Here is a 20,875-nt window from a genome sequence, read left to right as displayed (position 1 = left end):
GAGCAACATCTTTGAGACCCCAGCTGACATCCAGCAGCAGGCAACCGAGACAAGCAGCACCCTACCAAGATGGCGGGGACAAACTTCTAGAGTTACTCTACACCCTATACCACTAGGGTCACTATATAGGGGGACTGAGACCCTCCCCACACCAGTACTTACCTGCAAGGCCCCACAAACAAATCCCCATAACACAAACTTGAACATTCGCTCTCCCGGGCCCACCATTGCAGTTCTGCTGCAGGACTGCGTGGAGGAAGATATCGGGGCTTAGATCCTTACCAGTACCATTTCCTGTCCCTGTGGAATACAGGGTCTAATTGGCCAGGGACAGGGGCCCAATCCAGGAAGGGTGGGGGATAAAACCCCAGTACAGGAAGTAGGAAGTGTGGGTTGTTTGTGTGAGGTCAGAGAAGTGAGAAGTGGTGGACCAAAAGACCAGCAGGAGGAAGGGGCGGCAGATTGTGGAGGTGGTTTCTGAGTAAGGTGAGGTATTGTATAGTGAGTGCAAGTGGTACTACAGTGGGAGTGTGCGTGTTAGAGTGGCAAGTTTTGTTAGAGTAAATAGTGTAAGGAGTGACTGTCAAGTGGATGGCACAGAGGAAAAGGAGTGTCTTTGGATAGTGGTAGCTGGAGGCAGGAGTAGGAATTGGAGGGAAGAGTAGTAGTTGGAGGGAGGAGTGGAAGCAGTGTAGGGGGAACCAGAAGGTGTGAGAAAGATTCAAGGAACAGGAGTGAAGTGGGAGCAGTGAATATGAGTGGATGCAGTTGAAAGATGAAAGAAGAGAAAAGAGAGAGTGAGCGCACAGGAACCATCTTGACTGAAGTAGGGTATTTGCAAGGCACTATTGCCTTTCCCCTATAGAAAACTAACCACTGGTTAGAGAATGGAAAGTTAGGAGGTCCCAGCGGAAGTTTAGCCAGAGAAGGCAATGTATGGTCCTCATCCCTACTATACGTCAACTCTTAGACAGTATGGGTCATTAACCCCTATCTACAAATCAAGGGCCATAGATGCCTGGGTTAGAGGTTTGAGGAGGAGGGAGGATAGGGAGGGACAGCCAAAGTGCCCATTGGAAACTTAATAAAAACTCTTAAACCATGTCTGAGATTTGGGGAAATTATTGTGCTATCAGTGACAGTAGATACCCACAATGCACTGCTCAGTGGCTCTGAAATGAAAGTGAACTTCCAGGTGTGCCCACTGTGGGGCACTGTTGCATGTGCAGCTTTTTAGCTGGCCTATTCTACATTCACATTTCAGGTAGAAGGTTTTTTGTAATGCTTTTTTTAAACCCAACATCGCTTAGTTTCAAAAGAGTCTGTAGTTGGCTTAGAGCCATACCCTAAGCCTGTCTACACATCTTTCTTTAATCATGCCATAAATATTGATCAGGATTTTTGAACTTTCATTTGACAAGATACCAGCTGTGTATCTCCCGTTTAGTTTATTTTGCCTTTCCTCCCCACTAGGTGTTTCACTAGAGTCATACTTTAAACAAAGGAACTTGGGGTCTGCCAAATGTTTAAGATGTCAACCGTGCAATGTCCTCCAACTGAATGTCTACTTGCTCATCACCACCCGGCCGCTCTTGCCAATTCCTCTTTAACGTCCCCCTTGAAATAACTTTTAAGTTCTTTCTTCCCACTTGGTTTCAGCAGCCCGATACTAAAACCTTGTGATATATTAAAGACCCTCGACAGGTCCCTGTTGCGCATCACCAAAAAGCTCCTCAGACGAAAAGTGGTTGTCTGGCCACTCAACCATCTGTCAAATGTAGCAAGAAGTACACTATAATTATAAATGGTGGGATCATCAAATGCCATCTAGGGCTTTGCCCGGGATAACTCAGATCCAGCCTAATCCCAATCTTAAAGCCAACCTTAGACGCCCTTTGCGGAAGACGAATGAACCTTGAACGTGAATTGCACCAAACAGATGTCAAGGAACTCCTTCCCCTTTTTCTCTACTTTGCAAGCTTGTCAAAAAGGAGGTAACCCGCAAAGCCTCTGAACTCACATATGGGTAGGTACCAGACCTGCCTTAATGCGGCTTTCTCACTTTTTGGATTGCGGACCTCAGCAGTCATAGTGCATACAGCGATTGAAAGTCATTGTAATTGATCCATGCCCCGAACAGTATTGTGTAGGCATCTTAACCTGTCCCGAACAGGCTGCACACCCATCGGCTTCTCATTCCTAGTACTGAAGAAATCGTAGGGCCTTCTCTACAGCCACCGTTTCGACCGATAGAAAGGAAGGGCGGTTGTAAGGTTGGACATCTCTGGTCAAGAAAGCATAAGGCATAAGGCAAGACCATAGACTGGATCTTAGTGGAGTTTCAGAGAATACGTATTAAGAACCAAGTGGCAAGAATCTGGCAGCAATCATGGAGGCGACAAGAGTCATGACATGCATCCATCCTACCACCGGCTGCTTTAATACCTGGCCCAGCCGTGAGCAGGAAAAATGCATTGGCAGTCCGCGCATCTGGCTACCAGACATCAATCCATAGCTACAAACTTAAATGGCAAGAAAGGGTTAGATGACAGACATCTTGGAACTAGACAGTACTCACAACATCCTTTCATTCCCAAGTCTCAGTAGCAGACCCAAATGCCAATTACCTCCACCACTGGAAAAGCTGGGATCACCTCACCGGGGAAGATAGCCTGGACTCCACCGTGCCATGAATCACCTGATGCCTCAGGCAGCCACCATGATACCATGATACCAGTGACCCCCAGGTGCCATGATGGAATTCATGGCCACAGGCCCAAGGCTGGATTCATGATCCATGGCTTGATAATTAATCTAGGCATTCTACTGTAGGAGGTTCTTTGATGACAATTCTGCTGAATTAAGCTTTCACTGAGGGCACTGCTGAGGGAAGCTCCCTGAGGACACTACATTGAGATGCACACACTCAGGGTAATCTCACATTGAGGTAAGACTGTACTAAGGGCACTGCCTGAGGAAGCAAATGCTGTCGAAACAACTAACTGAACCTCACGTTGAAGGCACTGCTGGAGACGTCCACACTGGCATGGCACATCAGTAGGATGTTGAGATGGAGGGCAGGGCTGGTAAGCTTGCACTACGGGCACTGGTGGAGAAATCTCAAATGCAGGGCATTGCCAACAGAAGCTCAGAGTGAAGGTGCAGCATTGATGGAAGTGCTGGAGGGAAGTCACGCTCTGAGAAGATCAGGTGGAGAGCACCGATGGTGGAGGCTTCCATAGTGGGATTATCTGCTGGCAGGGGCTGGCACTGCCGGCTGTACTGGGCAAAGCTCACCCTCAGAGTCATGCTGGAGGAATCTATCTAAGGTTGCTGCTGGAGGAAACTCACACTTAGTGACCTGCTGAAGACACCTCACAAGGACAAAGTAACTGATTGTGGAAGCTCACATGTAAGGCACTGCCAGGGAAAGCACACACTGACAGGCCCCATCACACAGATGGAAGGAGGTGCACATTTCTAGAGTCCTCTGCCACTGACAGGGCACTGCTAGGATGACGTTCATACTGCAGTGGTCGTGAAGGAACGACAGGGCACTCCTGCAACGATGACGTTGCCATGCAAGTCCTGTAAGGCACCACATCCAACACACTGCTGTGAGAGTCACACATTGCTGAGGGCATGTGTCAGTAACAGGCCACAGCTAGGAGGAGACTCACACTGCTGGTTATTGCTGGGACATCTCACGCTGCTCAAGCGGTACATCATTGCTAAGACACTGTTGGGTGGATGTCTTGTGGCGCTCCCAACGCAATGCTGGAGGCAGCTCATGCTGCAGAAATTCTGTAACCTCAGGTGCTACTGCTGGTGGCAGTTCACACTAAAACGGTCCAGTAGCACTGACAGAGCACTGCTGGAGGTAGGGCGCACTACAAGCGTCCAACAGCACTGAAAGGGCACTGCTGGAGAGTGAGCTCATGCCCCAGGGATCCTATGTTGTTGACAGGTCACTGCTGGAGGCAGATTAACTTCATGGGACCCAATAGCGCTGACATGGCCTTTTCCGTCACCCGATAGTTGCATCACGCTAGCTAGAGCCCTCATCTTGTCCAGACTTCATTATTGTAATGTCCTCTATGCGGGCACCACGAACTATAATATCAAGAAAATGCAGGTGAACCAAAACGACGCTTTGAGAGCAGGACTAAACATCCCTAAAAAGACCCACATTTCCATGATTAGACAGAACACAGACTGTGACTTCCTATTCAGGAGCGAATCCTCTTCAAAACAGTCTCTATGACCCACAAATGTCTACAGAGGTCAGCCCCTAAATACCTGGCAGACAAATTCAACACTCAACTAATAGGCCCACGTGCTCAGCATACGCGCACCTACTCTCCACCCCCAATTCAAGCTTCGGAAATTTAGAGGCAGTAGCTTCCCAGTGGTAGCCGCCAAACAATGTAACACATTACCAGCCGCTCTAATGTCAGAAGCCTCCTTCTGGACCTTCTGTAAACACCCGAAAACTTGGCTCTTCACACAGGAACTAATAAAATAACTCTCTTTCAGCATTTTTCACGCTATTAACTTCTAAATGATCATTGCTAGTTAATGGACAGACTGTAACGTACCTCTCTTTGCATATGCCTAACCCTGTAACTACTGTACTCCTTATTGTCAAGAATACTTTTGTAACCATGTAACTTTCGATGCTCTTTCCCGTTCAAGAACAGCTGCTAGATGCCTCTGGGTTTGGTGCGCTATACAAATTTCAAAATAAATAAATAAAATAAATAGCGCTGTGGGAAATAAACAGCTCACACTGCAGTGGTCCTAACTGCTGAAGGTGGCTCACACTATTGAATACCTGTAGCACATAAATGGCAGCACAGTAAGGAAGCTGAAACTCTGTTGGAATCTTACACTGCTGAATGAAGTTTGCATTGCTAGATGAAGCGTGCATTTCTAGATGAATTTTGCATTGCTAGATGAAGCGTGCATTGCCAGATGAAGCTTGCATTGGTAGAGAAAGCTCACACTGCCGAATGAAGCTTGCATTGCTAGATGAAGTTTACTCTGATGAATGAAGCTTGCATTGCTAGATGAAGCTCACACTGCTGGAGGGTGCTTATAGTGCCGAGGAAGATCAAACTGTTGGGGAAAGCTCACACAACTGGAGGATGGGTGATGGTTACTCTGCATTTCCTTCTCTCACAGTTGATCTTGTGCCCATTTAACCACTCTCCTACCCCATTAACCCTTCTCTACCCACCCAAGCGCCCCTTGCCACCCAAAACCTCATATCCCACTCTCACCTAAATGGCACCTCACCCGGGCGTTTGTGGGCCCATAGTTACCAGGCAGCACGGTGCCAGGATGTATCACTGAGAAGCAGGCATTGCCGAAGATGTTACTGTTGATGAAGGTGCGTAGTGCGCCCAGAAGCCGGTATGTCCGCGGGCAGCTGCGGCAATTGCCCACCACGCACTCGCCTTTGCGGTACAGGTAAAATGTATGCCAGCCTCCTGTTGGTGCCAGGTGGGCGGTCCAACCCTTTGGCGTTGTGCCACCTCCAACAAAGTCCCATTGAATGCCCTCGAAGTCCAGTGCTACCGCAGGGAAATTGCGTTCCATAATCTCAACGTCATGGCGCTGGGCATCTCTCTGGCAGTATGGAGCTGAGGGCAGGTCTGGCAGAAAAAACACTTTCGGTTTCTGGATGGCTTGGTGGTGGGTACCCAAGTAGCGGACCTGGTCGCGCACCCCCTTGTGCACTCGGGCCATGCCCGACCAGGAGTAGCGCTTAGCATATTCTTGCAGGTTGCGGTAGAGTTTACGGTTTAGGCTGCCAGGGTGCGGAGGGCTGTGGATGCCAGGAGCTCCCGAGCAAGACAAGTAGCCACCACCCGTGCCTGGTTGACCTTGACTCTCCCGGTTGGATGAGATGCGGTCTGGCGGTCGCTCCTGTCCTACCCAGTAGCAGTACCAGAGAAAGAGGGCGGCAAGGAGACTGCACACCACCAGGATCGGCTCGTTGGGCAGGCGGGTGCAGGGTACACCCAACAGGAACAGGCCCATTGGGCTCCTGGCATCCCAGTCCCCAGGGCTCGGCAACATCTTCTCTTTTTGATCCAATGTCAGTTAGAAACCAGCCCTGTTGACAAGTGGGCCAATGCGTTGGGCCCAATGCTCCAATGGTTTCAACACGTTTGTCCAACGACCACACAATCTATGCTGCTGATCATGCAAGCGTTTCAGCCTCTTCAAGACCGTTGTGTCTATTGGCACGGTAGTTTATATGTCATTTGAGCCAACAACGTAGTAGGTTCCACTCTATTCTGGCCAATGCTAAAAAAGATTGAACAATTTTGGAACAATTCAGCAAAGTCTTTAAAACAGATAAGGGCAGACATTTAGTGAAGTTTTGATGGCATTTAGTCCAATGCTTCAAAAGATTTGATGCCGTTCAAATAATCTAAATAAGATTCAAAGCTGTTGGGAGACTGCCCCAGTGACCTTAATGTTGATGGGCTGACACGGTGGCTTCCATACCATTAAAACCAATGACACTGCAGCTCCAATATTGTGTGACCAAATGTCGAAGAGGAACTGGGGCTTCCTAGGTGGACGCTAAGGCAGCTTTGACTCTGTTAAGGTCAACACTAAAGAGAGTTGAACGTCATAAAGGCCCATCTGGAGAAGGTGCAATGTTATCGTGGTAATCTGACCACTCAAGCAGAGGTTTCATTGACATGTGGGGCGAACCTAAAGAGTTCTGGCATCCCCAATGCCGAAGAAGCGTGGAAACGGCTGTGGCCAATGATGGGGCGTTTGCAAATCCTTTTGGGCCAAAGCTAAACAAGTGGACACCATTTTATCCAATAATTAAGAGGCGTTCAGGCCGTTGGGTCCAGAATCTGTGGCGGCCTTCGGCTGTGTTTGCCCTACAGGTGGTAGTGTCGCAGTGGGCGATGCTAGGCGGTGGCAGGGGTCGGGTGTAATTGTTGGTGGTGTCCCCACCTGTGATGCTGTTAGTATGGGGTCTGCTGGAGTAGCTGCTGCGATCCCGCCGCGGCGCAGCTGCTGCTGTTGTTGTTGATGATGGAGATAGCGGCGACGATGAGCTCATGACAGGGATTCCCTGTTATAGAGCAGCTGAGGGGCGTCGGCCATGTCGCGCGGCGTCCGTTCCCGCGCGCGGCGTCTCTGCAGGCAAGATGGCTGGACCTCCAGAGCGGCGCCCATTAACCCGCCGCCGCGGCGCCGCTAATCCTCCGTTTAGCCTCGCCTCAGCAGCCGCTCGCTCTCTGCCGCCTGCGGTGGCGTTTGATATCCGTCTTCAACAGAAGCTGCGATCCGGGCGCGGAGCGCTGCGGCAGCCGAGGCGTCTGTGGGCTGGACCCAGAGTGTCCGGCATCCGGGCGCTCCCTCGCTTCCTCCTACTAGCTGCCTCTCCGCCTTTCACGCTTCCCCTCTTTCCGTTCCGTTCTCGCTATCTTTTATCCGCGCCCTCTCTGCTTTTTTTCATATATACCATGCTCCCTTTTTCTTAATCCTGCCCCAACTCTCCTTTGCTAGATTGGTGCTCCCTTCGTCTTTTCCCGTTTATTTCTGCCCCCTTTATTCGTCTTCCCCTTATCTCTCCGTATTTTCTTCTTCTGTCATCTCGACTTTTTTCTCTTCCCCCGTGTCTCTCCCTCTATTTCTACGTCTTGCTTCGACTCGCCCCAACGTTGTCTTCTCTTTCTTCCTTTGTCGATCCCCGCCACCCTTTCTTGCCCTCTCATCTTCCCTTTTCTAACTTCTTTTATTCCTCTCTATTCCGCCATCCCTCGCTCCACGGGTGGTTTATAATCTCTCTCCTTCTTCAACCCCCTCCCTCATTCTCCACCCCCTCCCTCATTCTCCTCATCTCTTTCCCTTTCTCTACCATTCACTCTATTTACTAACTTCCTCACACAAACTATTGGAGGGGGAGTTATCATTTTCTCTTTCGCGTTTCCCCTTTTTCCTCTCACGTCCTTTCCCTGCACCCGCTTTCTATCTGCCCCTGCTCCCTCCCTCCCGTTTCCCCCTTTCTATCTCCCCATTCTGCCACCACTGCTTCCACCCCTTACATGTCCACCTCCGTCAACACGTGTCTCCACTCTCTCCCATATGCGCCCTCTATCACCATTTCTCTCTCCCACGTAATACTGCTTTTCCCCTCTCTCCTGATCTTACACTATCGTTCTCCTTCTGCCCCCGCCATCCGGCACATACTACCACCAGCCCTTCCATCTATTGAATCTCTTCTCACTCTTCATCGCTTCCGCCTCAAACTCCTCTCTGTCGAGTCCTTATTTCTATCAATGCGCCCTCTCACCTTTACCTCCGTGTTTCCCAGGGGTACCATTTATTCAGATTTTTCTATTGTTTATTTTCCCTCCAGCAAAATTCCACTGTTTTCCTGAAAAAGGATGCCACGAAATGTCGAATGTGAGTGGTCATGAGGCATGGTAAACATGTGAAGGCGCTTAGCCAAGGTGCTGGTATTGTGCTGGAATGCGAGGGCACCTTGGCTAGCTGTACATGAGTTGGTGTACCAGGCCTACGTCTGGCGTGTGTATACTTTGCAAGTAGACACAGTACCTAACTTCCTTTACTTCCGTGAGTCCACTTGTGAGCGCCTGCGACAGCGGGCCTAGGCCTGAACTCATCAGATCACCGCTTAACAAATTGTCGACCGAGGATAGTGCTAGCAACTATGCAATGAGAGCATGAGACTGATCTCCCTGTCTCCGCCCACCTATCTTCACCAAACAATGTAACCCACCAAGATACAGGAAGATTCCATGCCCTTGCCAGGGACTGGAAGCTGAACAGAAATAAGGCCCCTCTGGAAAACACACAGACACTCAAACACACCACTATGCCAACTCTTGCCTCTGCACCAACAAAAAATTAGAACGCAGCTACACCTCTCGAATAATTCGGCCTAGCTGCCACTGGCGTAACAGGAGCCCCTGCAGCCTCCGTGGAGCGGGGGGCCCTGCCAGCAAATGTCCTGGGAGGGGGCCCCACTTGAAAAAAAAACAAAATTTTGAGTGTGTTCTGCACCTGATGCAGGATCTATGTTCCCCTATTCTCTTGTCGATTTTTTTTCTTTTGGTTTCACCCACGTATCATAGACCACATGGGCACTCTATAACATAAATAACATTAGATGTTTTACAGTTAGGGAAATGTCTGAGGTGCCACTCTGTCATGCCTGCGCCATGGGCGCATCCATTTGCGCTCAATATGGACTATTTGTTTATCATTTATTTACAACAGACTCTTGGATCAATCTATATTTACTTTGGGGACTTTATTTCCCATTTGCGAGACTTTGGTGCTTTATTATTTTTTCCAACAAACCGCATACCACAATGCACTTGGCTATAAGCATCGATTCCTGGCTGTTCCTATTGGTCATCAAAGGAACTACACCCCCCAGAAGCCCTAGGGATTGGCTCTGCTTCCACCAACTCAGGAACAGAGAGGGAGGTGGCCGATTGTCTGCAGGTGTGCTTAGCCAGGTGCAACCAATTAGCCTGCCTCTGTGCTGGGCTAGGCAGTATAAAAGGCTGCTGCCTGCAGTGGCTCAGCCTCTTGCATTGAGAGACCTTCCTCCACCTTTCGTGTCGTCTACGGATCTTTGTATGCTGTTTACCATCACTCCGGCTTGGACCCTGCCTTGCAGCTTGCTACACCCTGCTGCCTACAGCCCTAGCCTTCTGGGCTCCCTGCCTCAGTCCAGCTCCTCTGGGCTTCCTGCCTTGCAGCTTGCTACACCCTGCTGCCTACAGCCCTAGCCTTCTGGGCTCCCTGCCTCAGTCCAGCTCCTCTGGGCTTCCTCCCTTGCAGCCTGTTACTCTTCGCTGCCTACAGCCATAGCCTTCCAGGCTCTCTTCCTCGCAGCCCTGCTCCTCTGGGCTCTCCACATTGCAGCCGATCACGCTCTGCTGCCTTCCAGCCTCCGCCCTTGCCCTACCGGGCTTTCTACATTGCAGCTGATCACGCTCTGCTGCCTTCCAGCCTCCGCCCTTGCCCTGCCGGGTTCTCCACATTGCAGCCGATCACGCTCTGCTGCCTTCCAGCCTCCGCCCTTGCCCTGCCGGGCTCTCCACATTGCAGCCGATCACGCTCTGCTGCCTTCCAGCCTCCGCCCTTGCCCTGCCGGGCTCTCCACATTGCAGCCGATCACGCTCTGCTGCCTTCCAGCCTCCGCCCTTGCCCTACCGGGCTTTCTACATTGCAGCTGATCACGCTCTGCTGCTTTCCAGTCTCAGCCCTTGTCCTCTGGGCTTCCTGCTCTGCAGCCTGCCTCACTCCGGCTGCCTACAGCCCTTGTCCTCTGGGCTTCCTACTTTGCAGCTGATCACGCTCCGCTGCTTACTACCTACCTTTTTCCGCTGGGTTCTCGGCCTAGCAGCCCTCTACAGTCCTCTGCAACCTTCTACGGTCAGCAGCCCTGCTCCTCAGGGCTCACTCCTTGCTGCCCGGTCCTTCTGGATTCCTTGCCGTGCAGCCTGCTTTACTCTGCTGCCCTAAGCCCTTTCCCTCTGGGCTCTCTACCTTACAGCCCTGCTCCTGTGGGCTTGCTCATTGCTTTCCTGCTCCTCTGAGCTCTCAACCTTGTTCCTTACTGTCCTCTGCTATCCTATCCTGTTACACGACTTTCCCTTCATTTCCTTCTGCTAGTTTGCTATCAACCTCCTTTTCCTGAATTTGTCTGTAAGTATCTTCTCTTGTCCTGTTTTGTAGACCCTTTTGTACAGAGCTTGTCTGTTGGTTCCCATCAGTCAACCTCTGCCCCTTCCCTTGTCTCGTTTCTACATTACAGACACCCATAGCTGCTGTTCCAAGTCATGAGCAAACAGCGTGGGCCTCTGTTATAGCAAACTGTGCAGAAGGCTTGAGTATTTCCTAAGGTTCGTGGAATACTCTTTTCCTATATCTGCATACACCCCAAGAGGGAATTCATTCTGTACCTTTCCTTGCTACTCTTGCCTACTCTTCGTTCTCTTTCCTTTCAGCTGTGTGTGTGCTTCTCTGTCCACTTTATTTAGGCACAACCACCCAAACCCTTTTTGGGTGTCCTGTGCCACTCTTAATAGAGTGCCATCCCTGACACACTCTTTGTTCTCTATCAGGAAGGAAGTTGTATTTTTAGTCAGTCTGCATACTGTACTTGTCCCACATTGATGGTGTCTTTGGATCTCTCTTATGCTCCATATTTCAGATCTGGTTGTCTTCTTGTTTGTTCTAGCATGAGTAAGCACATCTTTAAGGTTTCTGGAGCATTTAAGCGCCATTCTGGGTGTTTGCTCTTCGGGCAAGCTGATTTGTACGAGTGGCCACAATTTTTTAAGAAGTCCTTTCAATTTGGTAGTGGTCAGTCTGAAGGTTGAGACAGGTTATTATTTCTTTATTTTCTGTGTTGTGTACTTTGGGAATGAGTAAGGATTCTCTTGGTGTGTAGCAGGCTCCCTTTTTGGCATTCTTTAAGAGCTTTTTCGGGTACCCTCTGCAAAGGAGTTTGTTCTGTAGATTTGTGGTGTGTTTGTTGTATTGTTCCAAATCTGTACAATTCCCCCGCACACGTAAGAACTGTCCATAGGGGAGGTTGTCTCACAAATATTTTGGGTGGTTACTCCTATAATGCGGGAGGGTGTTTCTGTCTGTCTCTTTAGTGTATGATGTGCAAGAAAGTGTGCCATTTCTGGACCTACTAGAGAGGTCTAAGAAGTTCATCTCCAGATTGTGCATAGTCATCGTACATTTCATTTCCTGTGTTTGTAGATTGATCCAGTTAAGGAAATTATCCAGGGTGTCACTCTCTCCCTTTCAGATAAAGATAATATCATCAATATACCGATTCCAGAGGGATATTTTGTCCACAAAGATGTTGGACATGTTGAGTACATGGCTCTGTTCATGTTCTGCCAAATAGATTACAGTCATGCTCAGTGGAAAATCTGCCCCCATGGCTGTGCCGCAGGTTTGAAGGTAGAATATGTCATTGTGATGCTGGAAATGCATTGGAGGGACAGGGCCTCCCTATCCTTGTCCTGTAGTCCTTTTACATATGTGTTCTGTATTGTTTTCTGCCCAGGAGTCCATGTGGGGCTTCTGGAAGTTCAGCTCTTCCTATTTGTGGTTTGCTGTACAGACCCTTGGGATACCCTTATGGCACCCATGGGTGGGGGTACAACTGTGTGCCCCTAGTGTATGTTTTTGGGCACATGTGTGTGACCCACAGAGCAGGGTATGGGCTGGTGGCAGCTCGATGCTGAATTTTACAGGTGCTCTGAGAATCCTCCATTATGAGGATACCCAGGCCCTGCCATTGGAATCAGTAGATTCCTGATATGGCCTCTTGCTTTCTATTGCCTGTTACCCCATTTTCCCAAAGTCCTGGGAAGCCCCGACTCTGTCCCTTCCCCCTGACTGGCTGTTGGGTGGAAGTTCCATATATGGTACTGTGGGGAAGTCCAAGCCAGGCTGGCTGGAGCCTTCCCAGTGACTGTATGTTGTGGGTACACTCTTGGGGCGGGACTTGGGTGAATGGAGTGTGTGACCAATATGCACTTCTTGTTGTGGATGTCTGGTTTCTGGTATGAAACACAATGACTGAGACAACCCTGCCCGAAACTGGTATGAATGCAGTGTGTAGTGCTAAATGGCTGGGTACTTGTCCCGATACACATTCCTTGTTGTGAGTGTCTGAGACGCAGGACAATGGCCTGAATGCACTGTATGCCTGATTGGCTGACTGACTGCTGAATGCCCTTCTGAGAGATTGGTTGCCTGAGTGTGACCATCAGAATGAATGAGAGACAGAATAGTATATCTGGGGGCCTCTCGCTGCTAGAATCGTTCAGAAGCTGAAGTTGATACTTGAAGCTTATCCTTGAAGCCCAGCTGGAAGAAGAAGATCTGCTGCTGAATTTGCTTCGACCCGATCCAAAAGCTGTCGAGTTCATCGATGATTGATCCGAGAGAGGACCTGGTTAGGCGCCCTGATCCCAAGCTCCGAGGGACCATCGAGCACCGCTAACCTTCACCAAAGTTCCCTGGAAGTCAGACCCTCGACAGGCTGCTGACCGGAGATGGGGACCGCCGAGGAGAATGAGGAGAAGCACTGGACATTACGTCTGCCATCGTCGACCAGGGTTTGCAGGTTTGCTATAAATGCTGGAGGCCCGTCAAAGCCGTGTTGCCCAGAAGCGGGGACCGCTTGACACAGTGCCGTCATAGACCAAAGCTGCAACGCTCCATTGACTAAGACATTCGAATCGAAGGAACTCCTCGCCAGCACCGCTGAACACCTTGTCCCGCCAGAGAAAGTCGAGGCCGCCGATGCGCTGAGGAGAATCCGCCAGTGGGTTTTCTGCCACCAGAAGACCGCAGATACGCCGGACGACTCAACACCCTGACTGGGCCAAAGTTCTTCATAGTCTCTTTGCGGTCTCCAACTATCGGCACAAGCTGCCCCGCAAGCCTCGTCTTTGCCGGATGTCTTCGACTCATCGTCGACGAGCACGGTCAGGACAGAAGCTGCTGCCTCGACGCTGTTGTTCCCCATTTCGCTGAGGGATCTCGACAATCCGTGGCTCCTGCCTTAAAGGGAGCCGCTCAAGAAGGATCCGTCGACGACACAATGTCGAAACCTACTATTCCAGGTACATTGGGGTTGTAGAACTATTTAGAAGGAAATAAGACTCATTGAACAATATATGGACTGGGCTTGTGTTATATCTTTATTTACAGGTTGCCCGGGTGGGGGATCTCCACACAGTGCTGTGTCTAGGTAACGGGGCCAGTATTCTGCCTATTGTTCTAAATAACTGCTTTCCTCCTATGTCTATTGTCAGTTACCTTTATTAATTGATTTGTGTGACATTTAAACTAAGCACATTTGATGCAATTTAATGAAATCTGATAGTAATTTTGGTATCACTTAGAACTGTATATATTTTTCCCATTGTAAATTAACTGAGCACAAAGTGAGTTATTGTGATTGTGTATATAACCTTGAATCTTAATTATATAAAGACTGTGTTTTCACTAATACAGTGTGTAGACATTCCTTTGTGGGTGCTTGGGGACTACACTGTACTTAAGAACCAGCCTGCATCACCTCCTGAGAGCTTAAGCCTTGGTTGCTCAACCATAGCTACCAAATAGTGAACCTTGGCTGGGGTCCTCTGTGCCTCTCCTCTGCCATATAGAGAGCAGGAGTACAGAACCCCCCTCCGGTGCTTTACAGTCATCAAATGAAAAGAAGTTGTTGGTGAGGGCTAGTTCGAGCAATGCCACGATGAAATTAGTGGGCACTCTCCTCTGTGTTGTACGGTGCGTAAAATGGTGTCAAATGCATTCCACTGCTGCATCTTGAGGTATACTGGTGTACAGACTTTTGATAGCCATCGTAACCAGAAGCTCTTCTTCTTGATTAAATGGTTGATGTTTAAATTTGGCTATGGTGGACATGGTGTCTCTTAGGTAAGTAGGTGCAAATATTGTGATCTCCTGAATTTTGGTTTTGATCCCTGCTGAGGGGTCTTTTTTCCGTTTTTTGTAATTGCCTTCTTCGTTAAGGAGGGTCATAACCATTTCTCTGTATTGATTGATGCTTTGGATGACGATGCCTCTGCCTTTATCTGCTGCTTTGATCACAAGTTGTATATTTTCAGCTAGATTTTTAAGAGTGTTGCGTTCACCCGTCGTAAGGTTGTGTCTAAGTTGTTGAGGATTTTCTTGTCGTTTTTTCATTTCCTGTTTTATGCATTTCTCAAAAGTAATTATAGATGGAGGTATCTCATTGTCTCTGAGGTTAAAGTTGGATTTCTCTCTAAGCCCTGTGTCTTCTTGTTGTGTTGCGTGATCGTTTTCCTTCTAATGCTTCTGAAAAAGTTGGAAAGTTCCACGTCCAGCTTGAACCAATCTGTAGGATTAGTCGGCACAAAGGACAGTCCTTTCACTAGGACCGATGTTTCTTCTTTGGAGAGCAGGGTCCCCGAAAGGTTAAAAATTGGGATTTCATTTAGTACCTCCAATTGCTCCGACGTCTCCTTTTGGGTTGTCTCCATTGTGGGTAATTGTAGAGCGGCATGGGTTGTGGTGGAGGTGGGCCCCAGTAGCCTCCTCTGGGACCCCTTTGCTCTAAAAAAAAGCAACCAGGGGAGGTGGCTGATATTGACCTTGGTGCAGGTATCTTCCTCTGATCTGAGATTGGTCGTCGGCGGAGGAATCCGAGATGGATGTATCTGAAAATGATACCAATTTGTGCCTATTTATCCTGGCACTCGCTTGGTTTGCTGCTCTTTCTTTGTCTTTGTAGTCAGCCGCAAGGTACGGATATACATGTTCAATCTTAACGTTTTTTATGTCCATGGCCATTTTTTTATGTTTTATCTCCAATATGGCTGACATGGCTTGATCCAAGGCTTTATTGATCTCTTTGAGGTTCTCTCGCGCATTATCCAGGCTCTCATTGTTTAAGAACTTGGTTTCCTCAGCTTTTAATTCCTCTTGAATTTTGGAGTGTATACGCTGGGCAGTTGTAATGGTGAGCACCATCAGGTATGTGCTGCATTTAGTCGATATTTTACTGAAACCCAGCATATACTCTTTGTCATCCAAGAAAAGTGCAGGTTCATTTCGGACCATCAATCCCATGGGTGCTGGGTTGACTCTTAGGTACTCCCTCAAGAAATGTCCATGTTTTTCGGTTCTAAAGCACTTTTTCTTCAAATTAAGTAAATCGTCTCCGGTGGCTGTGGAGGCTACATGCTGCTGTGCGCCATCCATATTAAAAAGGGTCGGGCCCTGGATGATATCGTTGATCTGTTCTTCAGAAAAACGAAGTATTTGTTCTATGTTGGTGGCAATGGGCAGATGAAAAGAGGGGGTGACAAAAAAGGTGCAGTGAACATGTAATGGTGAACAAAGGTGCCTAATAGAGAGGCTGCAAGGATGCTTGGGAGATTCCACAATTTCGTGGTCCCTATTATAGCTAGCGCTATATCTAGAAAACTGGTAACAAAAGGGACAGGCCTAATGGCAGCAGGACTGTGGGCTGAATAGAATTGAAACAGAAGGGGGCGTCCTACCGTTCACAATTAGGAGTTTACACATAGTTTATGCAAACATATTTACTTTTGACATATATCACAAAACCAGAGTGACTCTGTATCTGTTGCAACTTTAGTATTCAATAGCAAAACACATAGACTAATTTGAGCTCATACAGCATTTATTATGTTGCTGCTGATAATGTATTTTTCTTCCTCCATTTATCTTTTTTGTCAAAAGCTTTTTAGTTACTGTAAGACATTATGGCTACATTCATTACAGTATAAAAAATGACACAAACAGATAGTGCAGTGATACTCGTGTTCAACCTACACCACCAGTGTATAATAACTGTGCATGTCTTGATTACACATATTCAGGTGTCACAGGTGTCACAGTTATGTAACAACTAACAACAACAACTAGTGCAGTTAATATGCTAGGCAGAAGGGTAACCCAGTAGTAGGTCTACGTCAAGATGTAAATCAAAGATATGTGTTCTTGGTGAGGACTGCTAGGGCACAAGAAGTGCGGCGTCCTAAGACGTTTCGGCTTGTAGGTAAAATAGCCTTCTTCTAGGGCCAGGTCAGGGTCTCCGTATTAGAGGGACATGTAAAAGGGACTGAATTAGTGATGGATTCTACATATTTCTAAAGTAAAAACATATTATAACATGAAAATAAGTAAAGGTAAAACATCATATATGAGTAAATGAATGACTATAAAACATGTCGGTGAGACACTGACCTTAAGTGCGTTCCCCTAGATCCGCTCCCAGGACGGGAGGCAGATATGTTCTTCAAATATAACTTGTAGCCTTTATCTTGCCACGTGGCATCCAGGGAAAGCCTTCTAGTGGATGTGAAAACACTCAAAGAGCACGTTTTAATTTGGGCAGGGAGGCAATATAAGTGAATGTGTAACATATAGATTGTCTATGGTTATAAGGGGGCAGGAGGTGTAATTACCTGCTCTTGTGGATGTCCAGGTGCAGTGGAGTTGGGAGGATGCTGGTATCTTGAAAGTTGAAAGGCATCATGGAAGTCTCAGTGTAGGGTGAAACAACCGTGATAGGCAGTAGCCCCAGATGGAAGCACAGGGAATAAGGGTATGGGGGGAGAAGTGGCATCCAACATGTAATTGGAGTGCTGTGGGCCTACCTCAGGGAGATAATCCCGGGGTTGAACAGGTTCTAGGTCCTTAGGTACAAGCGGCTGCCGTGCTTGCAACCAATCGGCAGTCAGAACTTGTCGAGCTGTGTAGTAGAAGCTTAGTGCGCATGTGCAAAAGAACAGTGTATCCTCCGTGGGCGCATGCGCAGAAGCGTGTATGTCCCGTAGTCATGGGGATAGAATGAATGGCCTGATGTGTGGCGGAGAGGTAAGGCAGAGGGACAAGAGAGGTTGCCATGGAAAAGAGGAGAAAAAAGAAAGGAGGGGGCAGAATGATGAGTGCGAAACTGGCACACACATAGGGACGGCATTGGATACTTGGAGGGATGTGGCGGGCTGCTAAACAGGTACAGCGTAGCCTCCTGTATGGAACATAGCTGATGAGTAATGCCGGCCAATAGTGGGGCACTGCTGGAAATTAGGGTATAGCAGGTGCATTGCTATGCGTTCACCTCAACAGCCTTTAGAACACAGCTATACCCCTCGAATTCGGTCTAGCTGCAAACATAACGTCACCCTCAAGATCAGCACAGCCAGAATGCAGATATAATTTCCATTGATCTTACTGCACACATTCTACTGCCCTTACACAGCCACCGCACCACAGCTAACGCTAGTATGCAGCTACATCACCCAATGAACACAGCTAATGCTACTATGCAGCTACACATCACCCAATGAACACATACCGAGTGCACCCATGCATGTTGTACTACACTACTCTCTCCACTGACCGACATGGACTGCAGTCGCTGAGGGCGTTCAACCCACAGCGCTTTCGAATCATAATATGGTAAAAGGCGCTATACAAATACCAAATAACATAACATAACCTCAGCTTATAGCCTTGCTTCAGCCCGCTCATAACTCCTTTGTGAGCCTGACTCGCACGTCATTTCTACACAAATTGTCTGAATTGCCTGTGCGGTATGGAATAATATGGAATGATGCACAGACATATAAATATTTCACACGCAGAGTGCGAGGAGAGTGATATTAGCACTGCTGCTGGTGCTGAGGGGGTCACCCTGAACTGACTCTACATAATGGCAGGCATACACAATTCTAACTGCTTGTGTTAGTTCCCCGATACCGGACATGCCCGGCCAGACACACAACACATTGTCAAACTCTGAGATTCCATACTTGTCATCAGATCCAACGATGAGTACCCCATCCAAACTCCTGTAGTGAATAGAGACAATATGAAGGGACCCCCTCCCATTGTACCTACGGCACTCTAACAGTGCAACACACCGACTCGGAGTTGTCAGGTTGTCCAGTCACAATGTGTTACCATGACAACTGGTGACAACATCTCTTTTTATTACACTAGTAGCTCAGTAGTAATACAAAGGATCACCTCTAGATGACCAGATGAGCACTAGGCTTCCTTTTGGAGTGACTGACTAGAGTTACGGCCGTTACCATGGCAACCGATAACAACATTGCGTTTTTCTCACATCAGAATTCGAGGAATACTCCACACAAATGGTCACACATTGTTCTGTTGCCTTCCAGAGGACCAGACAGCTTTAATAGCCTTCATTCCACGGCCTCTCAGAGTCTGCCACGTCGGCAGCCCCAAAATGGCCACTGCTAGAAATACACCGGTAGTCATGACGACTGGATAGCATTGCCGGAGGCCCTGCTAGTGTGGAGTCGGGTTCCTTTAAAGATCCAAGGTAGGACATTTATGCCGACTCATTTCCCAGATCCTCTTTTGATGCACATGACAACACATTGAGTGGAGTGTGTTGCTGGGAATCGGACCCAGCATATAGCACTTAGACACATGCGCTGAGACCCGCCAATCATTTTAATCGAGGTACATCTGCCAGTGTTTGTTTTTTCGTTACAGGTGTGATCTCTTGGGCGCACCAGTAACTATACGCCAATCCATATCGACTTACCTGGTTTTGAGTGCAAGAACGAGGTAAGACGCTGTGATAGCCCGCTTCTGCCACACAATGTGAGTTATTAATAGTGCCCCTAGACTACATTAATACTGTCGGTCCTCTCTTGTAGATTGGACCCGGAAAATAAGGAAATGTTTCTGTCCCAGCCTGGACCGCTGACTTAGTCTAGACGGCCCGTGACTCCGCCCCATGACTCTAATCGGACACGGTAAGATTTGCAATTTGGTCTCCACCTGGACACATGCTTTATCTAATCATACATTCATTTTGACCCACTTCATAATAATACTCTTTTACATGGAACCACACACCCATTCCTGACACGTCTCTCTGTCCCATTCTCTCGACAGAGCCCACAGGAAACTCCCACCATTCACCTCTTCGTCCTGATGAAGGCTGACACAAGAATGGCTACATATCCAGCCCTTTAAGGCCGAAACACTGTTGCGTTGACTGTATGACAGTCTAAATTCATACACTGTTTTACTATTGTGCATATCCGCACTGTACTATTTTTGTATATAATGTGTCACTCGTGTTGTCCTTTCTATGGTGTCAGGGTATGTACATTCTCTTTTTGTGAATCGTAATCCAAGGTAGTAACTTTGGGTAAGCACCATTTGTACCATTTGCTGATTTTCGTTTGTAAAAATTGAGCTTCCTGTGATACTCCTTTGTAGATACATATCACGTGATATACATTAAAATTACTGAATGAACAATGATCACTGTAGAAATGTGTTAATCCACCACAGGAGTGGGTGTTTTGGGTTCCTTGACCCTGTTCATTTGTTTTTGATTGAATATTGACCTACCTGGGTAGAACAGGGTCATAACCAGGAGCCCTATATATTGTAATAGGCATACAGCAGTGACATCAGCAGCGGTCAGTGCTCGTCAAACATTTGCTACCTCCAATTTTGGTGTATGTATGAATTAAGGAGTAGATCAAATAACAACAAGATGTCTTACGATGCAGCAGGGGTAGTAAAATTTGTCACTTAAATGCCCCCCCCTTCGCCTAAAGAGGGATGGTTCGGTGGCGATGGGCGATGTTGCTGCCATGCCGTTGTTAATTACGAGGAGTGTAAAAGCGTCAATACTCACCTCATTTTTTAACATTGTTCGATCCCGGTGGCCGCAAGCAGTTTAATGGTTAGGGAGAGCTTGGTCCCAGGCCAACGTGATATGATTACTTATGTGGAACTGCTGATTGTTCCTGATATTCAGGGAGGCATTCAGAGACTGGGTGACGACTCCTATTTGGCTACACCTCAAATTTTTCCGAATCAATGACCCAGATCTCAAACACTTCAGGTACCCATATGTGTCTACACCTAGTCCTGCTCTGCCTGACAGTGGCAGAGTTAGGGTGGCGGCAGAGGGGGTGGGCACCCTCCTTTCCTCCCCGCTGGTGCCCCTGCGTGTGCCCAATGTTCCTGCCAGCCTCCTGCGGGGCCCTTTTATCCGCCACCCCCGCCCCGGCGACAGAAGCTGCTTCCGCTACTGCCACCTGGGAGATTTTATACTATGCTTAGACACCTGGACTCTACGAAGTGGGATAGACGTGATGTCGTATTACAAGAGACTAACCAGATTGTGTGTGTTTTGGTTCCATTGTATATTAAGTTGGAATCTATTTTGTCCAAACTTAATAATCCTGGGGCACTTATTAATCTGAAAAATTTCCTTCATTTAAAGCAATCTTCGGGA

General features: G+C 48.1%; 1 protein-coding gene and 1 long non-coding RNA gene across 3 annotated transcripts in view; one reads left to right on the top strand and one right to left on the bottom strand.

Annotated features, from left to right (window-relative positions):
* ASPHD1 (aspartate beta-hydroxylase domain containing 1) overlaps nt 1–6,877 on the bottom strand; it is a 122,990-nt gene extending 116,113 nt beyond the window's left edge. For both annotated transcript variants that reach the window (XR_011304400.1, XM_069652001.1), the window contains exon 1: nt 5,283–6,877. Coding sequence is in view for 1 of the 2 variants with exons in the window: in XM_069652001.1 (XP_069508102.1) it covers nt 5,283–6,084 (802 nt within the window). In the remaining variant the exon portion in view is untranslated. The remainder of the gene's footprint in view (nt 1–5,282) is intronic.
* Nucleotides 6,878–7,786: 909 nt separating this feature from the next.
* LOC138581003 (uncharacterized) lies at nt 7,787–19,887 on the top strand. Its single transcript, XR_011304401.1, has 5 exons — nt 7,787–8,445; nt 18,765–18,928; nt 19,105–19,179; nt 19,272–19,370; nt 19,513–19,887. It is a non-coding gene; the product is annotated as an uncharacterized lncRNA (long non-coding RNA).
* Nucleotides 19,888–20,875: the final 988 nt, after the last annotated feature.

This window comes from Ambystoma mexicanum, chromosome 3p (genome assembly GCF_040938575.1).
Source record: "Ambystoma mexicanum isolate Mex_15411 chromosome 3p, UKY_AmexF1_1, whole genome shotgun sequence".
Classification (NCBI taxonomy): Eukaryota; Metazoa; Chordata; class Amphibia; order Caudata; family Ambystomatidae; genus Ambystoma; species Ambystoma mexicanum.
Note: the sequence above shows the minus strand (reverse complement) of the source record. Positions and strands in the feature narration are given on the sequence as shown.